Source organism: Buceros rhinoceros, unplaced genomic scaffold, assembly GCF_000710305.1.
Source record: "Buceros rhinoceros silvestris isolate BGI_N320 unplaced genomic scaffold, ASM71030v1 scaffold5428, whole genome shotgun sequence".
Taxonomy (NCBI): Eukaryota; Metazoa; Chordata; class Aves; order Bucerotiformes; family Bucerotidae; genus Buceros; species Buceros rhinoceros.
The window spans coordinates 1-22,474 of record NW_010425008.1 but is presented as its reverse complement, the minus strand read 5'-3'; the positions used below and the strand labels follow the sequence as shown (position 1 = coordinate 22,474).

At 36.4% G+C, this 22,474-nt stretch overlaps 1 protein-coding gene across 1 annotated transcript in view; it reads right to left on the bottom strand.

Annotated features, from left to right (window-relative positions):
• ATR (ATR serine/threonine kinase) overlaps positions 1-22,389 on the bottom strand; it is a gene marked incomplete at its 5' end in the record, with an annotated part of 46,002 nt that extends 23,613 nt beyond the window's left edge. The window contains 25 exon segments of the mRNA XM_010140979.1: positions 145-265; positions 1,156-1,271; positions 2,153-2,266; positions 2,473-2,679; positions 4,048-4,173; positions 4,901-4,994; positions 6,173-6,316; positions 6,507-6,637; positions 8,049-8,141; positions 8,597-8,782; positions 9,135-9,329; positions 11,227-11,394; positions 12,077-12,248; positions 12,577-12,677; positions 12,787-12,977; positions 13,376-13,635; positions 14,166-14,382; positions 14,514-14,666; positions 15,469-15,695; positions 15,911-16,111; positions 17,377-17,564; positions 18,556-19,445; positions 19,987-20,130; positions 21,439-21,530; positions 22,252-22,389. Of these exon segments, the coding sequence (XP_010139281.1) occupies positions 145-265; positions 1,156-1,271; positions 2,153-2,266; positions 2,473-2,679; positions 4,048-4,173; positions 4,901-4,994; positions 6,173-6,316; positions 6,507-6,637; positions 8,049-8,141; positions 8,597-8,782; positions 9,135-9,329; positions 11,227-11,394; positions 12,077-12,248; positions 12,577-12,677; positions 12,787-12,977; positions 13,376-13,635; positions 14,166-14,382; positions 14,514-14,666; positions 15,469-15,695; positions 15,911-16,111; positions 17,377-17,564; positions 18,556-19,445; positions 19,987-20,130; positions 21,439-21,530; positions 22,252-22,389 (4,669 nt within the window).
• Positions 22,390-22,474: the final 85 nt, after the last annotated feature.

Sequence of the window (22,474 nt, the reverse complement as noted above, 5' to 3'; positions counted from 1 at the left end):
ATCATGATGCAAGAAGTCAGTATGCGCATTAAGAGGCCTATAGCGAACAGGCATATTCCCTCACCCACCTGTGACTTTCAGAAATGTGGTTCAAGAACTGTGTTGTATAATATATCAACATGGAGAGCAGATTTATTCTCTTACCTTTGTTATAAGATAACCTGCCCAAGTTGCTGACCATTCTGCAAAATTATCACCTAATTTGCTTAAGTAAATTGGCTTCTTCATCTTAGACCAATTTACAGCCTTTTGATAACTCTTGTACCTGTAATTTTAGAATATATATTTAATAAAACTATTCTTTTTTTAATTAATATGAAACAATAGCACAACATTAATAATGAAGTTTTGTAATTGGAATCATTAGTTTTCGTCTTCTGAATCTTTTAAAAAAGAATTAAGAAAATACTTTCAGTAGTCAACATCTTTTATTCTAAAGCTTCTTAAAATGAAACATGAAATACAAACAACATAACATGTTACCAGAAGTTTTAAGTTTACTTCAAAGAGCCGTTTAAATCAGTTTTAAGAAATGCAGTTTGGTAATATTTGAGTAGGATGTTTCTGACAGGAAAATCCAGAACATATATGAAAGTGAAGAAATGCCAAAAAGTTTGTCTTCTAAAAAGGTGAAACTTGACACAGGTAAGCACAACTATCTTCATAAGGAAATACAAAGGAACATTTTTGATTATTTCAAATTAAGGTGCATATATCATCTGAAGTTTTCTTCACATTATTTTTATCATTAATTCAATAAAAGGAAAAGTCAAATTAAAACCCGATGAGCTCCTCCTACTTCCATAAAGGAATACTACTGGATTTGAGTACAAACTCAAATTCTAGTGAGAATTTGTACAGAGGAAAGAAAACAGAAACAAAAGCTCCAAAACATCATGCAAGACAATGCTCTAGGGACAAATAGGCAGATCTAGGCAAAATATGAGCTTAAAAATGTTGCTTTTTTGATTTACAGAGAATTACATTCAAGAAAGTGCTAGTACAGAAAAACCTTTTTTGAATTTTGTATATACACATACCACTCTGCAGAAAAGTAACAATCACAAAAACAAACGAAGTTATGGCTAGCCTGGAGAAAAATAAAAAGACTTTTTAAAGCTCTAATGGAAAGAAATTGCTTAAGTTATCACATACCGTGTATTTAAATGAGGTTCCAAGATTTCCTGCACATGCTCAGGAAACCTTCTCCAAAGCCTGGAGCCTGGGCAGTCAGTGTTTGTCTCTCTACAGTCATAGATAGACAATAACTCCTGAAAAAGGTATGGTTTACACGACAAAGTTAGCACTGAAACTATTTGATGACGACAGTAGTAATAAAAATTGGTGATATATACAGAAGTAATGAAACAGAAATTATAGACTGCTTAATCCAGAAACTCTAACTGCAAAATTTTCATCCAACGTTGTTAGTCCTCCATTACTAGGCTGTGTTGATTTCAACCAACTCTTGATTCCCCAGATTCTCCAGTTGGTATTGGGACCACATTATCTCACATTCTTCATATCTGTCAGTAAACTAGGTCTAGAATTTAGTCCGATTCCTTTCTGTGCATAAGCTAATGAAATTTTCTCATTCTGCTGACTACATGGGACCACTTATTTTCTCCTGGAGCAAAGAACTGTCCTGAAGTTTTTGTAGAGATATTGAATAACAACAAAAACAAACAAAAAACCCCAAGCACCAAATCAGCTTGAAGTTGGCAAACCAGCACAAAAGACTGGAATCTGAAAATAAGGACAGGCTCCCATTCAGCTGCTTCTTAAAAGTGTAAGAAGAAACCTTCTCAGGAATACTTACTGCTTTTCATTTCTGCCTACAGAACCTTCACCATTTCTAAGTCAGTCTCAGGATTACTTCCTGAATCATCAATATCGTGATACAAAAGCAAACAAATCTTCTTTTATTTGACAACTCCCCAGAATTCTAAGTGAGCCCTGAGAAGTTTAAAAAATAAAAAAATCACTACCCTGAATAACCGTTTGCCTTGTAATTAAAAGCTGCAGAGGATGAAGTTTCAAATACTTTAACACGTACTTCAAAATTAAATTAGAACTATATTGCATAATTCTAAGTTTAGTGTGATAGGAAATAATGTGTGAAGAAAAAAAAGAATCTAACCACGTATCTTACCTGAATCGCATATGCTGCGGAATCCTGAGCACGAACATTATCAGCATAAGCAAGGAATGCTCTGGTCAGTTCCATCAACAATCCATAGGCAAAATTTGGATCCTCCACGCCAGCCTCAATCACAAACAGAACATCAGTTTTATTAAAACAGAGTAACAGCTGTACCTTTAATCTTTAAATAATCACTCTGAAGCCTGACTCAACTGTTTTAGATGAGAAAGCAAGTATAGATTTTCAAGGTCTAAAGATAAGAGGTTCCCTGCTCCCAGGTATTTTTAAAAAAAAAGTAACACTAAACAAAACACAGCAACACTTCTTACCACAAACGTAAAATGTTTTCCTTGAGTTTCACTTGTCGAAAAATCAAGCCTGCCAGGATCTATGGCTCCCAGTTCACCTAAACATTCTCCACAAAGTAGTCGGGCTTGAGAATTTGCATCCTGGCAGCCGATTAGAAGAACAGTTACCAACTGCGAGATGACTGGCTCCACAGTTTCACTGTCTGTTACATACTTTATCAATTTTTCCTAGGAAGTTGAAAAATAATGATGAGTTATACTACAACCATGTTTATGGTAAATAATCTCAGAAATTTTCCACCTGTAACTCTTAATTCGTATTTCATTTACCCATGACTGATTTTTGTCATTTTGTAACTAAAGCCCAACTGCCCTAAATTGCTTTACCCTAGGAAGGACTAAAGAAATGAGTAAGAATGAGAGATTTGGGCCTCAATTAATGATGCTGTCATAGTGAATATTGTATTTCATTATCAAATACTTCTTTTCTAACTTCATCTTCTTCCTCGTCTTACCAACCTCTCTTCTTTTCTACATTATCTTTTTCACATATATATCCCTTTTCTTCAAGTGTTCTGATACTTCCTCTCAATTTCTTTCATGCAGCTGTTGTCTTATCTTCTGGTTTCGCTGCCATTTATATCATTATTTCCCATTTGTTGGCCATTTCTTCAGTCAGTCATACTCAGTCAAAGCTTTAATCAATGCCCATCATTTTCATTGTACGTCCTTTCTTTTTCATTTTGGTCCAGCTTTTATTCCTCAGTTGTACATTTAGTCCAAATACAAAAGAATTTTTTTTTCTTAATAACGTGACGATGTTTGCCATTGTTACGTTTAATGAAAACTAAAACCAGAGCCAGCATGACAGAGCAAATAGTTCCACAAGCTGTGGAACTAATTGATTTGCCTCAATTATTGTGTTAGAATTCTAAACAAGCAAGACACGGCAAGATTTTGATGATCTGAGCTGCAAGAACTACTGATTGGTCAGGAATCTACACAATAATTGTTCTTTAAGCTAGGAGTTTTGTAAATCACTAATTGAAGAGGGGACAGATGTTTTTTGTTTGTTTGTTTTCAATAGGTCACATACACTCCTCTGGGCTAATAACCACACAGATTTGTAAAGCAGTATCTTCAACTTCTACGTGGCTATAAAATTTATTGGAATACGATCAATGGATTCAAATATTTGAGAGTGGAAGGCAAAGAAGGAAGAGAAAAAAGTGCATGAGGTGGTCACATATCTTAATTCTTTCCGATATTATATTCACACACAAAAAACGCTGGCTTTAATGTACTGAGTCTCCTGATGCAAAAGCCATACGTTCCTCAGCATTGAACAAAAAATGAAGTGTACCACTAGCCTTGCTGAATCATCTTCACGCAGATTTAGAAGATTTCTAAGTCTCTTACAAGGATACATGATAAAAAGAATCCCTTCTCCCCAGTATATTAAGAAACAGCTAGCTTAATAAATTGAGAATAACACAGTTCACAGGAACACCAGTTTTAGAGTTAAGGAGTTTTGGACTGTTGGTCCAGATGCTACTTTGATTTATTTTCAATCCTACTGAAGAAGGCTTTTGATACCTGATTTCTATACAATGTTTCTTTGAGGCTAGTGAGTGCATGAATACGGACATCCACGTTCTCATGCTGAATAGCTTTCATAGACAGCCGCAGTGTTGTCTGCAAGTCAGTGCTTTTGGAGGATTCCTGAACAAGATATGACATAAGAAGTTCAAGCTAACAGAAACGCAGCATCTCAAAAAACACAAGTGAAAACACATTCAAATAACTACCTTTCTGCTTACATTCTCAACTATATCCAGATACCAATGTCTTCCTGTCTTTTTTTTTAAAAATGTTTTCCTCAAAAAGATGCTATATTGATATTGTTGTGATGGTGTAAATAAAAATTATTAAATCAGAAGAAAATGCTTTACTTTGAGCACCTCATTATCTAAAAGCAAATTAATTTTTATTTTTGCTACCTTACTCCCACTAAATAATTGCTACTTCTCATCTATTACCTAACCATTATGAGGGTAAGCAGAGGCGAACCATAGACAAACTAAAAATAGACAAACTTTCTTACATTTAAAGAAAATATGGAAGAAGGATCAAATTAAAAGTAACACAATGTCATAACACAATCATTCCCATAGCTAATACTGCTGACTTTTCATCTCACGTCTTTAGTCTCAAAGAGATGAAAAGTCAGTGTTCAGGAGATGGTACAGAAACAAGCATGTTAAACATGAGCACATTTCACTTCTAAAGAAAGATCAGAATCTGCTCCAAAGTATTCTGGTAACACACAAATTCTTTTTTGTAGGAGGCAGATAAATACTACTTCTGCTTAACAATAAAATTTACATGTTTTCCTCATCTGTCATGAATTACTTTGATGTATTAAATAAACAATTAAAAGAAGCTGTACCTTTCTGTATTCCTGAAGGACAACCTGAATATCTTTTAGTTCTGGAAGGTCAGGCAGAAAATATATTTCGTGTAAAAAGTCTCGTACTGCATCCCTAAGAGTTGTAAAATGAATATTGCAAAGAACATTGCAAACATTAGTTGGACCATAAAAATCTTAAAACACATCAAAAGAAAGCAATGAAATGTAATGACTAGAACAAAGGCTTGAAAAGCAGAAAAAAGTATATTCTATGATTTTTTAAATCTAATTAATACATGTTTTAAAAGAATTTGTTTCTCTTGTTACTCAACTAAACCATGGATATCTCTCCCCTTTAAATTATCTTCTCTTTTAAAGACAGTTCTTTACAAAGCTTTCAAAGTTACCATTCATCTCTACCAGGATTGGCTTTCCTTATTCTGGAACTGACCAATGGGTGAGGATAATCCCATTTGATGAGAATCCAGTTCCAGTTTTCCTCATAAGAACACACACAACCAAAAAAAGAATTCTGTGTTTCTAACATGAAGAAATCTCTTTTAATTTTGCTACTTCGGGCACCTTCAAAAGCCTTATTATTTCTATTGTCATCTTTTATTTTCAACGCCATTGCTATGATAGAGTGCAAGAAAAATGAAAATCTAACAGAAGTAATCAAGATATAAAATGCCACCATTCCTAACAGTAACAACAAAAAAAAAAATCATAATTTTAAGCTACAATACATTAAGATGAAAAGTAATTAAGACTTGATATTGTCTTTAAAAATGTTCAGTCACAAAAGTTTAAGTGTTTTGTGTTAGACTTTTTTATTTTCAGTTGGTGTGACCACTTGTGAAGAGAATGTATCTCACTCAACATTAAATTCTGGGTACTTCATAATTGTAACACTAATTACTGAAGGAAACAAATAAAGAACTCGTTTCCTCTTTATTTCAAACTCCGTACACTTCTCTCCAGCTTATAGCTGGAGGTCGAAGTAGGTAATTTTCCATACCAGCAGAAGATGCAGAATCTGCAAAACCTGGCAGGAGTAATTGTCTGAACGGGTTGTAACTCGGCCACAGCGTCATACGGTTTTATAAGGACAATATAAATACACCTTTTCAGATGAGGTTATCACTTGCCAAATTTCAAAATCTCGTTTTAAAATTTAGACAAGTAGGAATTTTATAGAACAACATACTGTTTTGCAGAAAAATATGTTTTTCTCATCTCAGTGATGGACAACTTTAATTTAGGGTTATCACCATTCCTATTGATTGTAACTGAAAATATTTTGTACGGTACCTGTTCTCAACTATGAGGAAGTAAAATACTGCTGTAGTTTCCTTTGGTTGGATATGTATAAGGGGCAATAATGCTACTATCACATGACTAAGCAAAGAGCCAAGGTACGAATGGTCCAGATTTCGAACAAAACAATCCCAGGCTCTAAACATGAAAAGACAACAAAACAATAGTAATCAATGTTTCTTCTCTGTATAAAGACATTTTAGGCGAGTCATGAGAAGCATCTTACATTATTTCAGATTTGTGGTTTAGATTATTGTCTAGAAAAAACCCCAGTGTATTCAAGGACAAAAATCGCAAGTATGTCACTTTGGTTACACTGTAAGTTCACCTGCAACACAGTTCAGGAAAGTCATCCTTGTATCTTAGAGCTGTTCTCAGTGTAGTCATCATCTTCACTCTTACTGAACTGATGTGTTTGGAACCCATGAGCTTCATTAAAGACATAAGACTGTTTAAAGCCTAGAGACAGAGAAAAGTCGTTTTAGTGTATTAGATATTCAGTAAAACATATGTAAGTCATACCTTCCAATAAAACCAGGCTATCCTGGCTTAAGAAATCATACCATATAAGACATCAAATTCAGTCTGATGTTTCAATAAAGAATTTGGGGGTTAGAGGAAAAGAGAATGAAAGGGAATCTGTAATGACAGTATTGTAAGAAAAAAGTCATTAAAACAGATTGACAAGGGAAGAACTGTGGACACCAAAGGAATTAATGGTTATAGAAGTCTGTTATAAGACATGATTGATTGTATGTCCAAAGTTTTAGAAGCTGAAAAGCGCAGGTTTTGGAAATATAGAGAAAACAATCCAGCTCACATTTTAAAAGCCACAACAAAACCAACAATAGAATTGACGCACAACTTCTGGCAGAAATGATTTGTGTGCTTCAAGGAACAGGTAGTAACTCAGTTGCCAATGGGGCCAGTGAAAGTCAGAAGAGATATTTCAGTCACAGTAACACTATACAACATCTAGCGTGACAGATCAGTGACACAGGAAGAAACATGAGCCTGAGGAAAGGTCATGGCAGAGGAAACTCACCAAGAACAAAAAGAGAATGAGGAAAGATAGAAACAACAGCAGGTGCAACAGAAGAAATGCTATACAAATCAAGAAATTCAGAAAGCCTGAAGACATGGGGCTATGAAAATGAGAGCATCTCAATGTGAATATCTGAGAAGCAAAAAGCTTGAAAGAACACCAGAGAAAATGTAGTCCATCAACGTAAAGGTTGTCTACATTTTAGCACTGAAAAATTCCCTACAAAAATCATCTGCTCTACCTGTGTAAGGTGGCTGTAAGGCCTGTCTTGTGGTTAGAAGCATTGCCTCGGCAGAGCAGAGTTTTCAGGCTTTGCCTCAAGATGTGAGCTCTAACTGCTCTAAACCATAAAGCTGAAAGGAGCTGTTCTGTGAGAAGCAAAACCGATAAAACCTTATTTCTCTTGGATTTGCATCTTATTTTCTTTAGCTTTGCTCTCTGGTGCCTTTATAACCATGTTCCCTGCAGTACCTCCAGTTTACCTCCATATTCCCTCATACTCCAGTTTGTTTCTTTCACTCATATGAAACATACACTTTGACTCCTCCTATGTAACTACGGGTTGACTGACTTATTACATACACCATGTTTGACTGAAATATGTACATTAGCTGAGCATTAAAGAATCAAAACAAAAACTTCTGAGCTTACATGGAGGTCCTAGCCACAGTGAGATCAGTTTTCAAGAACCATGTCAAAACCTTATCTTTCAGATAAGTATCTTTCAGATTTCAGTGACAGTTGCACAATCACATGAGTAAGCCTTGAATATTAAAATAGCACTTGTTTAATTTTGAATATTAAAACAAAGACGAGTTTACGCACCATTTTTTTATCCTCAATGCCAACACTGGAACTCAGTAACTGCATATTAAAAAAAGCCAAGATACCAAGCAATTTAGGTTGCAGATAATCACCCTGTGGAGGGGGAAACAAAGTAAGAAAATAAAAAACAAACCCAAATAATCTTACTATTAAAACATTCCTAATCTTAAGAAATGAAAAAGCAAGTATGACATGTTAATTCTGAAAGACAAATGATAAGAAACCCAAATATATACACTGCTCCTTAAGAAATACCAACGTTAACGAAAGACATCTCTATTAGGCTATGGGTTGGGGGTTTTTTGGTAGGATTTGGAGGTTTGTATACGCATTTGGTTTTTGGGGGGTTGTTTGTCTGGGGTTTTTTTAATGCCTATTTGGTATGCATCTCCCTATTACAGGAACATTTAATATGAAATGCCAGACTTTCGTCCACTTTTTGCCTCAGATAAGTGGTGTTCAGAGAATATCAAATTGTCTTCACTCTCAGACTAGAGAAAAAAAAAAATATCGAACAAAACTGAACATGAATATTTTGACATCCTTACCATTTGTTCAGGTGATGTTATTTCTCTAGGTCCCTGATAGGGATCATCATGAGATGCAAATGAAGCCAATATTGACAAACCATTGAAGACTTGTTGATAGTGTTCTCCTATACGCAACAATAACTCATTATGCAGACCCTGGTAGTCCTGTCTCAGCAAGCTGCCCAGCTCTATCTCGGTCTCATTCTACAATCAAATAGCAAAGAGAAATCAAGTCTTCATTTCATCACAATGAAACTAACACACTGAGAGACACAAGGCATTGGACTCTGGTTGATTTACCATAAAAATCCAAGAAAAAGCTTCCAATCAGCTCAATGTTATGTAAACAAAGTTTTTAGAGTTTTTAAGTTCACAAAAATATCTTACAACGGTTCCTCAGAGCCAACAGAACAGATTATACATAACAGAACAAAACTTCTGCATATACAACTTTCCCACTTATGCTTTGCAATACCTTAACTTAAATAAAGCAGAAAGCTCACTATTCAATTGTTGCTCCTAATCCACACGTATAATAGAGTAAATGTCAATTTACCTTGAGGTAATGAAGCGCCCGCTCAAGGTCATCCTTGGAGCAGGAACAGACCAAATGAGAAAAGATGTATTTGAAGTTATTGATTAAAATCTCTCTTCGGTTTACATTCAGCTGTTTTGCTATGGTTCGAATAAGCACGGAGGCTGCAGGACTAGCCTTGGCTGCAAGGTCAGGAAGCAAAACTTGTAGGGTCCGCTGGTAAATTAAGAACAACACTTAATGGAAAAAACAAATAAAGAAAAAAACCCTCCAAAAACCCAGGGTTCATCTTTTTTCCATTTGGGTCACTACAACACCACACATCTCTGGCCATATGTATGACCATATGTATGAATAAAGAAGAACTTTAATAATATGTAAAATATCTAGTAGAAATGCAGAAAAAATAAAGACAATTACTTAAGGAGTTGCTTCATCTAATCAATACTGTGAAACATGCAATCAAAAAGTAAGCTAGCATTTTTTGCATCCATCCAGATTCTCCACAAGAGTAAATCTTAAAAAAAAAGAAGAAAAGTAACTGTCATGGTTTAGGATTTTGGCACCAGGGCAAGGGGGGCTGTTTGCACCTGTAGCCCTCAGGTAGCGTGGGGGATGGGGCTACAGCCTCCAATTTCGCACCTGCCCTTGGCCCAAGCCATGTCAATTAATGCCTCTTTGAACAACGCTATAAAGAGGAAAGGGGCAAACACTTTGCTCTCTTTTTGGCATGCTCTTTTTGTTTGGAAGGGGAAGGACGAAAGAGAGAACCACTGAAGCAGTCACCTTGGTAACAGGAACTTTTCTTCAACTATAATTTTGGGACAGTAAAGATGTTCTGTGTGACCAGTAGACTTTTAACTTTGTTGATTACTAGCAGGGGTGGAAGGAAGAGGGACCGGGATGCAGGAACCCAAGGCCCCTACCCTAAATGATTAATCACCGGTGAGGGAAGAGAGAATGGGTCAGTGCACTGAGACTGAAGGCACCACTGGAATGCAGAAAGAGACCCTGAAATTCCCCTGGAAACCTAGTGACTTTGAGTTTTGGAAACCAGCCTGCACAGGGCTGAAGACATCAGCCCGAGCAATGATCATACCCCCCCATACTCAACCCCACCGACCCACCCACCCCCACACTGAATGGAGGCAGCTGTGCCGAGCTGTCTCCTGTAGGGCGAGAGGGCCATGTGTACACAGGAAGTTTGTCCCACAAAACAGCCTTGAACTTCATGCCAGAGGTTAAAAGGACTGCACCCCCCACCCCGCTCCTGTATTATCCTGCCCCACCTCTGGCACCGACTGTGTGTCCTGAGGGCTCACAGTAGGTAGAGAGAAGGTATCTGTATGCACATATTTAAGATCTCACTGTTCTCTCCTTCTCTCTGTCCTATCCTTAAGTGATGATTCATGGTTTTTGAATTAAATTAATTTCATTCCCCCAGTCAAGCCTGCTTCTCTGCCTGCAGCCATAAGGGGAGTGTTAAGCCCTCCATTCATTTTCAGCTCTAACACTTTAGTTTGTTTTGTCTTCCTACCCCACATCAACCAAACAAAAATCCAACAACCCCCAAACACCACCACTTCCCCAACCTACCAGTCAGCTATACCACTGCTTACTTAATTGTTGTAAATTTCCCATCTAACAACAAGGAAAATACAGGTATGAAAATGAAGCTACTTAGGCTTCAAGGAAAACAGATACCTAACCAGACCAAGAAAAGATTTATCCATAGAACAATAGCTTTCTTCATTTGAAACAAGAAAGCAGACACCATGCAAAAATCATGCCTTACAAAGAATGCCTGCAAGTGCACTACACCATTAATTTAGATATACTCAGTGCATACTCCAGACCTTAGTTAGGTCATTACCTGTCATACTAGAACTAGCACTGTAGCCACCACTAACTTGTTGATAAAACTGTTCCTCTGTATTCGAGCTCCAAGTTGCAGCAATCTAAAAGTATTCTATATCATAAAAACAACAGCAATTAGAGAAAAAAATTCAGATCTGTGACATTCACAGAAAAGTTGTGGACTAAGATGGAAATTCACAAGCACACACACACAAAAGAAGTAAAAATCACAAGTAAAAAGGATCAACCAACTTACTGAGAGAAAGCGATTTAGATCTGGAAAATCAAATACACTGGCGATCTCAGATAACATGTCCAGAGCCATTTCTCTCTGGTGAGCAGCTGTTTGTTTCTGTAGCTCATTACCCTGGCATGGAGCACTCAATACTGCCATCTGGCTGGAGTGCAGGGATTCCACTAGAAACTAAGAATAAAGAAATACATATTTAGCATTATTTTCCTCTTTTTTCACTCCTTAAAAATATACAGATGAGTTTCGCTCTTTTTTCTAGGCATCTGTTTTTCTTTCTCATTTATTGCATATAGATTTGTGATTATTTCTTTACTATAGAACTGGATTATCATCCACTTAAAAATAGCATGTAATTTTGCAACCTTGGATTCAGACATCACATTATTAAAAAAAATATTCAAAATTAGAAAAGCCTGGTTTTGGTAATTCTCTTTTAAACAGAAATTTTGCCTTAGGTAATGCATATAACAAAAGAACAAATCAATCATGTCGGTGTTATGCCTGTAAAATACTGACTTCCATATCAATCTTAAATCACAGCCTCTTGTGGCAGCAATGGTACCACACAATGCAAGAAACTATATAGTTTCTCTATTGCAGAATGACAGCATCTAGGGAATAAAAAGCAATCCTGTTGAGGGGAGAAGATCATGACAAAGTCAAAGATCTTCCATTCCTTCCTGAATGTCAGTGGGGAGTTTTTTTCTTTTGTTTTTTAAATCATCTCTTCCTTGTCCTATAAGATTTCACCTTGTAAAATACCGTAATTTTTACCTTTAATACCATTTTCAAAATATACCGGAAGAACCTAAACATATGCCTTTCTTAACAACCCCCTCTTTTTTCTTTTTACCTGACAGATAGGTTTCTTGTACTGACTGAAAAAAGCTTGCAGTTTTACGGACTTAGCCGCTGCCAGGGATCGAATTTCTGCGTGTGCTGCTCCAGCCACTGAAGCTGACTTGGACAACAAACAATGTAACAAATGCAAGAGGGCAAATGGTACCAAATCTCCTTTTGATGCCCTTACAAAGCAAGCAGAAGAAAAAGAATTAAAAAGGAAAAAAGAATCATTGTATTAATAAGATGACTTAAGCATAGACAATTTCTAAAATGCAAAAATGACGCATCATTGTATTTGCATAGTCGCATCTGTACTTCCTATGAGAGGGCAGAAGCAAATGAAAAATACTCCATATGAATCAACAGCTTAGTACAGTTGCAAAGGACTCTAGACAAAGGCTGACCTTGAAATAAGTCATTTAATCTTATATTTACACTGGAACAAAAAAGTTACTTTGCATCACAAACTAAAAATTGCAAAGCAGTATCAAGATCCTATCAAAAAAATACCTTCCAATATCTCCTGTTGTGAGAATCAAGGTGTCTTTAAGCTCATTATTTCTTGATATTTTGGCATTTGTATAGGCTTCTTTCATTCTTGAAACAAACAGCTTGAACACATGAAAATAAAACAAACAAAAAAATTTTGAGTGTTTGGCATTAGTGAAACAAAACCCATAATAAGTTAAGAAAAAGAATCAAAAATAAATATGAATTCACCTCTTTTATGAAGCCTTCTTCAGAGTCTAAGGATTCTAGTATGTTCTTTATGCAGTCACTGAAAGCCACTCTGACATCTTTGTCTGGATCTTCCATTAGATTTAATAAAGACCCAACAAGAATCTTCACACTGGACTCATCAGTGTTAAAATCCAGATGTTTGCAAAGATGAGGTATATTTTCTATAAATGCTGGGTGGTATAGGTTGGAGGAGGAAAGGAAAAAATATTTTTTAAAAAAAAATCTATTGAAGTGCACAAGGCAACGATACAAGTAAGCCACAAAGCACACGATATTTTTTATCAAAAGAGTAAATATTGTCAAACCAGATGATGTTTAAAATTCAGATTTTACCAAGTATTACATTTCTACATATAGTCATAGACCAAAATTAAGCCAAGCTAGTTTAAAAACAATACGAATGACAACATCAAACATTAGCACTGATATCAAATGAAATACAACATTTCAATCACCATTATAGCTATTAAAAAAAGATATAGTAAGAAAGAATGGAGAAAAGTACAGAAGTAGTAACTTTGTACCTCATACAGAAGAGCAGAATGTTAATAAAGGTAAAGTCACATACCTAGCTTTACTGAGCTGGATACTTCGTTCTTGAGGAGAGTAAGAAATGGCTTGAAAACACAGGCTTGCACAGAACAAGTTACTTCACGAGTACAAGTCACAGTAAGGCTGCTACATAAAATACCAGAAGTAACGTGCTTAATAGCAGAGTCTGCTAAGGAAGGTTGTATACTGAATGTACCAGAAAGACAGCAAGATAATTTCCCAACTATAGCAGCACAAGCCTCCTTGACTAGCTCAGACTCATCTTTGATTTGATTCCTGAAATGGAAACAAAAATTAAACCAGTTTAGAAGGTCATTTACCTAGAAATTCTACATGGTCTGATTTTTCTACCTTTACTGAAAGCACAATAACGACAATTTAAGGATCTGTCACACGAAATTATTTTTTTCCTTCTCAGATTTCCCTCAAGTTCTATTAAATGTTTGAAGTAGCACCGGGCATGGCTAGCCTGGCACGGTATAAAGAAAATGAAGACTAGACACAATACAACAGAAGACAACACCTACAAGAGGCAGAGAAATTGGAAAGATTTTAAGAGACAAGTGTATCTCATTTCCCCTCCTTCATTTAAACTTATTAATTAGAAATGGGGTCCTTCAAATAGCGAAGTAACTTCTATACCTACATGGTAAGCCATCACCATTCTATCATACAGATATTGACACTTATACAATTTCTGAACTTGAGATGTAGCAAATAGAAATTTTTTTTTTTGCTTATACTACATTTCTTATGTGTCCATTTTTCTTCTTGTATGAACTCAGAAAAGCAGCCTTAATACATACAAAAGAGCTTTGGGAATCATACTGCAGGTCTGCACACTTGGTGTGCACTTGGTGAGCAAGGTGGGAAGCAGGAGAGAGAATCCTTTAATGCATGTAGCCCGAATTACTTCATGGGGACTTTGGAGTGCCCAGTGATGAATGGATTTTCTCCAATCCAGATGAATGTTTCTTGGGAAGAGAGACAGAAGGAACACACAGCGTGACTGAGTTTGGGTTGCTAAAGGGAAAAAACAAAACAAACCAGATAATTACTTGGTTTAAACTTCATAGGAGGGCAAAGAAAATAATTTTACTTCAGAACAATCATTCCAGAGAGATATGAGGTTTTATATACTTTAACATACTTACAGAAACTCTGTGCAGTTTTTTGACTCAAAACTAGAGGATCAAACCCAAAAGCAGATGGTTTAAAAGAAGAATCATCAGGATGGCTGTATATCCAGGGCAGAGACAGCAATCCACATAAGTTATCAAGAATTTGATCACTCAGTGCAATTTTCACTAGGGGGGAAAACAAAACAAAACACCTCTTACTTTTACAGCTCTGTATAGTTTATAAAACAGATGAATATTTTATGTTCTTGTTTTGCTACAAAATGTTATTTTTTCTGTCAACAAAGATTAGTAACACTATTCCCACACATTCCTATCCTATATTTCAGACATAAATAAAAAACTATGTAGTGCTCCATCAAAATAATCTAAAAGTTTCATTAAACAGTTGACAGCAGGTAATACAGAACAACAGAATGAATACAACTACAGTATCTCTGCATTTGTATGAAGACTCTCAGGCAGACTTTGGGGTGGCTAGTAAGCTGAACACTTTAGTCTCTGTAGAATCTGTCCTCCATCCTACTACCTACTTTTAAAAAAAACATGGAAGTACTTAGTACTTTTAGTACACTTCTTGCACGCTACATTTGCTGAAGCTAATCAGAAGGTTTGAAATCTTCGAGCGAAACAGAAAGGAATGCTGCCTCTCTGTATTTTAAAAAGAAAACTCCTGAAAGTTTGTTTGTTTCTTATGCATATTCTCTATCCCCATGTAGTTTCCTGTTCAGATAAAAATCAATAGAACTGAAGATAAAGACTAGTAAATCATGCTCAAAAAGGAATGCAATGGAAGCTCTCTAAACAAAGAAGAATATTCTTTTTTAGATTTAATCTTTAATGTACAGCAAGTGGAGTTTTAACACAAGATCTGTAATTTCAGTACCTCTACCACAACAGACCAATTTAGTCAGAGGCACTCCTATTTACAAATCCAATAAAAGACATGCAGGTTCAAAGGATTTCTCACCTTGTGCATAGAGCAAAGCATCAAAGATTTTCACTATTCTGTCAATCACTTGTTCTAGGTTAACAATCTGCGTAGCAGCCTCTAACAGGTTTCTGCAGACATTCACTACTCTTGTGATAAAATCAGAGGAAATCCATGTGAACTGTATATTCACCACTGAATCTGAGGAGCTCGGAGTATTCTTACACGTGTCAGAGTTACACGGATGAGTTACTTTATGATCTATGCTGTTAAAATAGAAATCATAGGATCAATGCAACAGACTATAAACATTTAATATTGAATTGCTTGTAAGCAAAGTTACTTCCGAAAATGTACTACTTCAACATATACACGACTTCTCCAATACGTGTCCTGGTACACGTGCAAGCATTAAGTTAATCTACACAAATCAGTGTAACAGTTACAAGAAACTATTGGTCTCACGGTTTCACCTTGGTACCTTTACCTGGTAGAATTTTGGGGGGAAGAACAATGAACTATGCACAAAGCAGCTAGTTGCAGAATTACGGCAATCCCTTCCACAGTCTGAAGAACGTCTGCTGTCAGAATTTCTTTCTCAAGGATAAATATTAAGGATGTAGCTTTCTTTGTGATGGCATTCCATAGAGTGCTCTTCAATTTCATGTTTACAGGACCAAGTCTGTAATTTGACCACATGAATTATCTTCCAACACATACTTTTTTCCAGAAAAGGTAATTCATCATAGCAAAAACAGAACTAATCTACGTGGGATATAGGATTAGAAAAACACCAAATGTTTTCCAGAAAAGGTAATTCATCATAGCAAAACCAGAACTAATCTACGTGGGATACAGGATTAGAAAAACACCAAATAAAGCTTTAGCTTAAATGTGCTCTTTGGGAGAACAAGATACTAACTCTGAAGCTAAGTATGATGCAAATCAGACTTATCTGAAAGACTATGAAGGTATAACTCTACAGTCTTTGGAAGGTCATGGTGACCAAGGTGGTTCCTGATGACTAAAAAGGTAAACATTACACCCATCTTCAAGAGAGGCAAAAAAGAGAATCCAAGAACTACAGGCCTGCCAGCCTAACCGCAGTCCCTGTGAAAGTTATGGAAAAAGTTTTCCTTAGCTCATTTCTAGCCATGTGGGGGACAAGAAGGTGACTGGGGACAGTCAGCACACATTTACCAAGGACAAATCATACCACACTAACTTGATTCCTTTCTACAATGAGACCTGTAGCTCTGTGGATAAAACAAGAGCTGCTTATTCAGAGGACCTCAACTAGCTGGAAAACTAGGCTGACAAGAGCTTCAGAAACACGTAAAACCTGCAACTAGTACAAAAAACCCACATAACACAGAACAGGCTGAGGGCTAATGGGCTTGCAAGCAGCTTTGGAGAAAATGATCCAGTGGACTTGTGGATAAGTTGAATTGTTAAAAAGATCAACAACATACTGGGATGTATTATCAAAAGCGAAGCGAGCCTACACCTGGGGTACAGCATGCTGAAGCCAGTTTTGAGTACCCAAATACAAGAAAGAGAAAAATGTGCTGGAAGAAGTCCAAAATAATCAGGGAGCTGAAGCAAAGCACAAGCAGAGGATGAAAGAAATGGCTTTGTTCAGCTGAGAATAACTTAACTAGACCTGCTTTAAGTATATCCAGTGCAACAGCATAACCACACACGATTCTGTCATTCTGTATGTATTCTCTCAGGTCTTGTATTTTCAGTGTGTAAAAATAAAAATAATTTGCATTGGACATATTAAAAATACATTCTTTACTAAAGTTAAATCAAAGCATCATTTAGATCTTTTCCCAGAACATCTTTCAATTGGTTGTAATGAAAAACCACCTCAAAAAAACCTGACATTTATTATTACTCACTAGTCAAATTACTTTAAAAGTAGTTACTGAGTAAGCGTCATACATTACTGGTGTAGGTGATATCTTTGGATGCTTTGTTGTTAGGCTTAGTCGTCGTCTCTTCTCTGGAACTTCATCATGGCTGCTGCTCCATCCATCAGTATCAGAAGTATCTAGCTGGTTCTGATGAAACTCTTGGAAGATTTCTTCCGTTTGTGTTTTTAATGCTGTATAAAGTGGACTCACCAGATACTGGGATGGACAAACAACAGTGGTACCGTGATGTATGCTATGCCTTACTTCTCAAAGACATGGTAATTTGTTTCTGAATTAAGATATAAAATCTCAAAACATTATGGTAACAAAATTCTTGAGAACAATTCTGTTCAGAAATCTTAATTACAAGATCAAAACACTCGTAAGCAATATCTCCTGTATTCCTACCAGAGAGAATGCAGCTAGTACAGCTGTCTCCCAGTTGTTGCCATAATACCTTGCTACCAAAGCCATCAAGACAGACACATACAAGTTTAAGAGACAATAAATATGTTATGCATATAGGTGTACAGAGTAGCGGGAACACTCAGCATGTCAACACCTCATTATGGTTTTAAACTAAAAGGGTAGTTTTAGACTGGACATAAGGAAGACATTTTTTTACGATGAAGGTCGTATAACACTGGAACAGGTTGCCCAGAGAGATGGTAGATGCCCCATGCCTGGAAACATTCAAAGTAAGGTTGGATGGGGTTCTGAGCAACTTGACCTACTTAAAGGTGTCCCTGCTCACTTGCAGGGGAGGCTGAACTAGACAACCTTTAAAGGTCCCTTCCAATCTGAAGTATTATGATTCTATGTTAATTCAAACCTTTCTGTCAGTCTATCCCCAGCATACACAACTAAAAAGCACATGATTAGAAAGTAAGAGCCACTCAGGTGAAGGGAAATTACTTGCAAAGTATGCTATGAGCATACTTTACGCCTCATCCTCATGTTATACTATTACAGACAGACCCTTCTGCCTGCATAGCTTCTAAATAGCTTAATACATCTAAAATCCATCCAACTACCTGACATCCATCCAACTCTGACCTGTTCAAATATGTGAAACATTTGAGAAACAAGGAGTATGAATCTAATTATGAAACTAAAAATAGCATTTCCTAGATTTTTTGTTTTGCACAAATGTAGGTTTTTGTACATGATCTAATCACACAAAATACAGCTTTTAAAATTAACCTACCTCTTGTTCTTCCTGAGTTCCAAGCACACTCAGAAAAACTTCACATACGGTACTGATACGTACTTTTCTTACTTGTAAGGCAGATTCGTAGCCAGCTGGAACAAACTCCAGAAAATATTGCAGTATATGGCAAAAAGCAGCTTTCAGCTTTTCAGACTGAAGACACCTAAACACATCACCTTCAAACAATGCACAGAGCTTCTCTAGTAGCATATTCAAGTACACAGGTTCGATATTTTTGTAAGAATCTGCTTCAAAAGGCAACAACGTCCTCACCAACAGTAAGAGTGGTTCTCCAAAGAGTTCTGATTCTTCAGTATCCATTTCAAGTGCTGACTGTAAAATTCCAAAAAAGGCTGCAAAGAAAACACTGGCCAGTTGTTCTGGAGGTCCTCCTAAATGAATTAATTTTACTAAAAGCTCCACTGCCAAAGCTTTAACTTTCAGACTGCCATACTCCAACAGGGAGCAGCCTATCTCCCAGAGGAGATTATCTTGTCGTACAAAAAATACATCTGCAACAATATCTGTCAGAATAGACATTAATATAACTTCCAAACAATCTACATTAGGCATACCCATCAGCTGTAATGGTGCCAGACTTAAATATCCCACATTGTCACTTGTATTGCTTGAAAATCTCTTTACAGTCACTGGCCAGACCAGTCCACCTACCCAGAGATGGTTTTGTGCATCTCTTTCATGCAGGAAGATTAAATCTCGGAAAAGCTGTAGCAAGTCTTTTGTTAGTACTTCGAAAATGGAGCAACTCTTCATTTTAAACAGGAAAAGTAAAGAGCAAATGACATCACAAATGTTCTTGTGCAATGAGTTGCAGTTTGGAGTCGAAGCAATTCGGAGAAGCCTTGTTATAATCCAATTACTAAATTCTATGACAATAAAAAAGAAACAGCAAACAGAAAATTTTTAGGATAAAACCCAAACCCTCCTATTACAAGCACCTCCTTGAGAGCAGGTTGCTTAGCAGTAAAACAAAAGAAAACCTAAGATAAATGCATGTAGGCTTAGTAAACAGAGAGCATTCAGAGAGACATTTCTTCAGCAGATCATATTGAAAAAGAGGAAAAGGGGGTAGAGTGTGGGTGCATGCAGGGAGTAAAGGAAAAAAAGACATTTTCTTCTGTCAAAGAAAACCTCAGGCAATGAATATGTATACAGGGTATCTCCTCAACATACACTGGGTAGTATGACTAAGCAATGGTGATAAGGTCAAACTCTGTCCTGATAAATTTCCATTCTCACAAGTGCAAATCAACTCACAATATTAAGTCTATCATAATAGCCACTTACAAATACGTAACACCGAACTTACGAATCTGCCTTTTTCCCATTTTTGTCCTTTTGTATGATTCCATTGTCAGAAAACTTAAAAATAACAAGCTTCAACATAAACATTTTCAACAAACTCACCAATGCAACTGCATTCGGTTTCCTCCTGATTTTCACCCACATTTACAAACATAAGCGGGGAAGATCTCATGATATGTTGAATAAAATCAAGCAACATTACAGAACTTGGCTGTGAATCTGATTTCTTAATCAGTTCCAAAGCAACTTCAAAAAAAAAGAGATACATTTCTGAATTAGCTTTGTAATAAATCAACTTCACAAATTTTTTTCACACCTAAAGAGAAAGAGTAATTTTTTAATATAAAATACTATGATATGGTATTAAACCTGTAAATTTATCAATGTATGCTTTCTTAATCCATTAAGGCAATTTTTTACATATTGCAAACTCATTATATGACACCAAACTGTATGAAGAAAAATATAAATTAATCACCTTAAATATTATTCATTAACACTAGTTAGTTACTTGTTAGTCCACTGACTTATTCATTAACACTAGTTAGTTCTATAACTGTTTGATAAGTGAAGAATAGCAAATAGATAACAACCTAATTTTTAATCACACAATTTTCCCTAGGTTTATTACCTTGGTAGGAAAAAACCTCTAAGAATTGTTCTAAATCTCCAAGAAATACAAGTTTTTAAACAGTAAGTTCAGCTTACTGAGTCAGAGAATTTAGCAAAATACTAAACATATCCATTGCTGCTCTATAGCTCCATTGAAATAGGTATCTGAATCACACGAGATTTACCCAAATTCCACGTGGTTAGTTATCACAAGAAGGAAACTATCTCACATTCAGAGAGTAATTAACCAGAAAAGTTACACGGTAACTATTAAACACAACACTTATGTATTCAAAAGCAGAATCTAAAGCAGATCGGAATTGTTTTATTTTTATAGCCTTTCCTTTCAGGACTTTAAGAGAATTAATTCATTAGACAAAATATCAGTCTTACTGACAGCTACATGAAATTATACCTTGGAAACAGTAAGTTTCCCTTACTGTGACTCTCCTTGATGTAAATGCACAGGTAACTACAAATGATAATTTTATATTATATGTATTTCACAATCACCAAAGTGTTGTTAAACTACTGTAATAATGGGAATTATAACATGATTTAAGGAGTACTAAAACATGGCTTTGTTAGAATTCTAAAACTAAAAATAAAGCTGTTTATATCAAAGTATTTCAATACTGATAGAACCTGTGAGTATTAAGACTTGCAAGCTATATTACTCAATGAACAATCATAATACATGATACTCCTGATCTTCAATGTTGCAAGCATTTATACTCATACAACCCTGCATTGCATTTCAGCCCTCCTTCTTTTTCTAAGTTACTTCATCATGGAAGTTATTTTTTAAAAAGTCATTATATGATATTGCAGTCAATTCCTAATCTTTGTTGAAATTAGAGCTGTAACTTTTGGGAGGGGGGCAGGAATTACTTAAAGCGTAAAGTGGATAATAATTTTAAAAGATAAGAATGTAATACCCACCAACATCGACATCTGTAAGAATTCTGTCAATGAACTGGCAGAGTATTTGTCTTGGTTTCTGCACAACTGTATTGTATTCTTCTGGACTAGCACTAAAATTAAAAGCACATTATCCATTTTAAAATACAAAATAATACGTCAACAAGACTATGTTAAACACTGTAAATTTTGTCTTCTAAAAGTCTTGAAAAAGAAATACAAATTGATTTCTTGTTCTAGTGAGCAGTGTACTGCCTGGTCCTCCTTCTCATTATTCTTCAGAAGGACAAAGTTTGACAAAGTACTGAGGATCATTTAATTCTGTTTGATATACATTAAATATGCATGGACAAACTAAGGCATTGTTGCTACCACCAAGTAACAAAACAGCTGTGATGAAGAAAAAAAAATTAAGAACTCGCTTCACTTTTGGAATTAACCAAAATCATTCAATTGATTAGCTACCAAGAGCCGGGGTAAAAAGTGTTGATAGCAACTGCTAAGGTGACTAAGCTAGCTCTTGTCAGGTCAAATTTTCAACATACAATTATACCTCCATGTCAACTAGCTGCCTACCCCAAACAAAGCCGCAGCCTTGGTGCTGTCATTAAAAATGCAGGGACAAACATTTTCCCGGTTCGTTTAATTCTCAGTAAAACCTCACTACAAACCCAACGGGAGTCGCCAGCACACCGAGGCCAACATGCCTCTCCTATCAGGTTCTACCCGCACCACTCGAGAGGGAGCAACCCAGGCAGGCGGTGGGAGAAGGCAGCGACCAGGATGCGAAAAGGGTGCAGGCCTAACCACAGGACAGAGATAGGGAACCAATACACTTTTCCAACTCCCCGTGCCGCACACTGATGCCGAAGCCTGCCGCGCTTCCGCAGCGTGAGGGAACAACCCAGGCAGGCGGCGGGAGAATGCAGCGGCGGGAGAATGCAGCGACGAGGATGCGAAAAGGGTGCAGGCCTAACCACAGGACAGAGATAGGGAACCAATACACTTTTCCAACTCCCCGTGCCGCACACTGATGCCGAAGCCTGCCGCGCTTCCG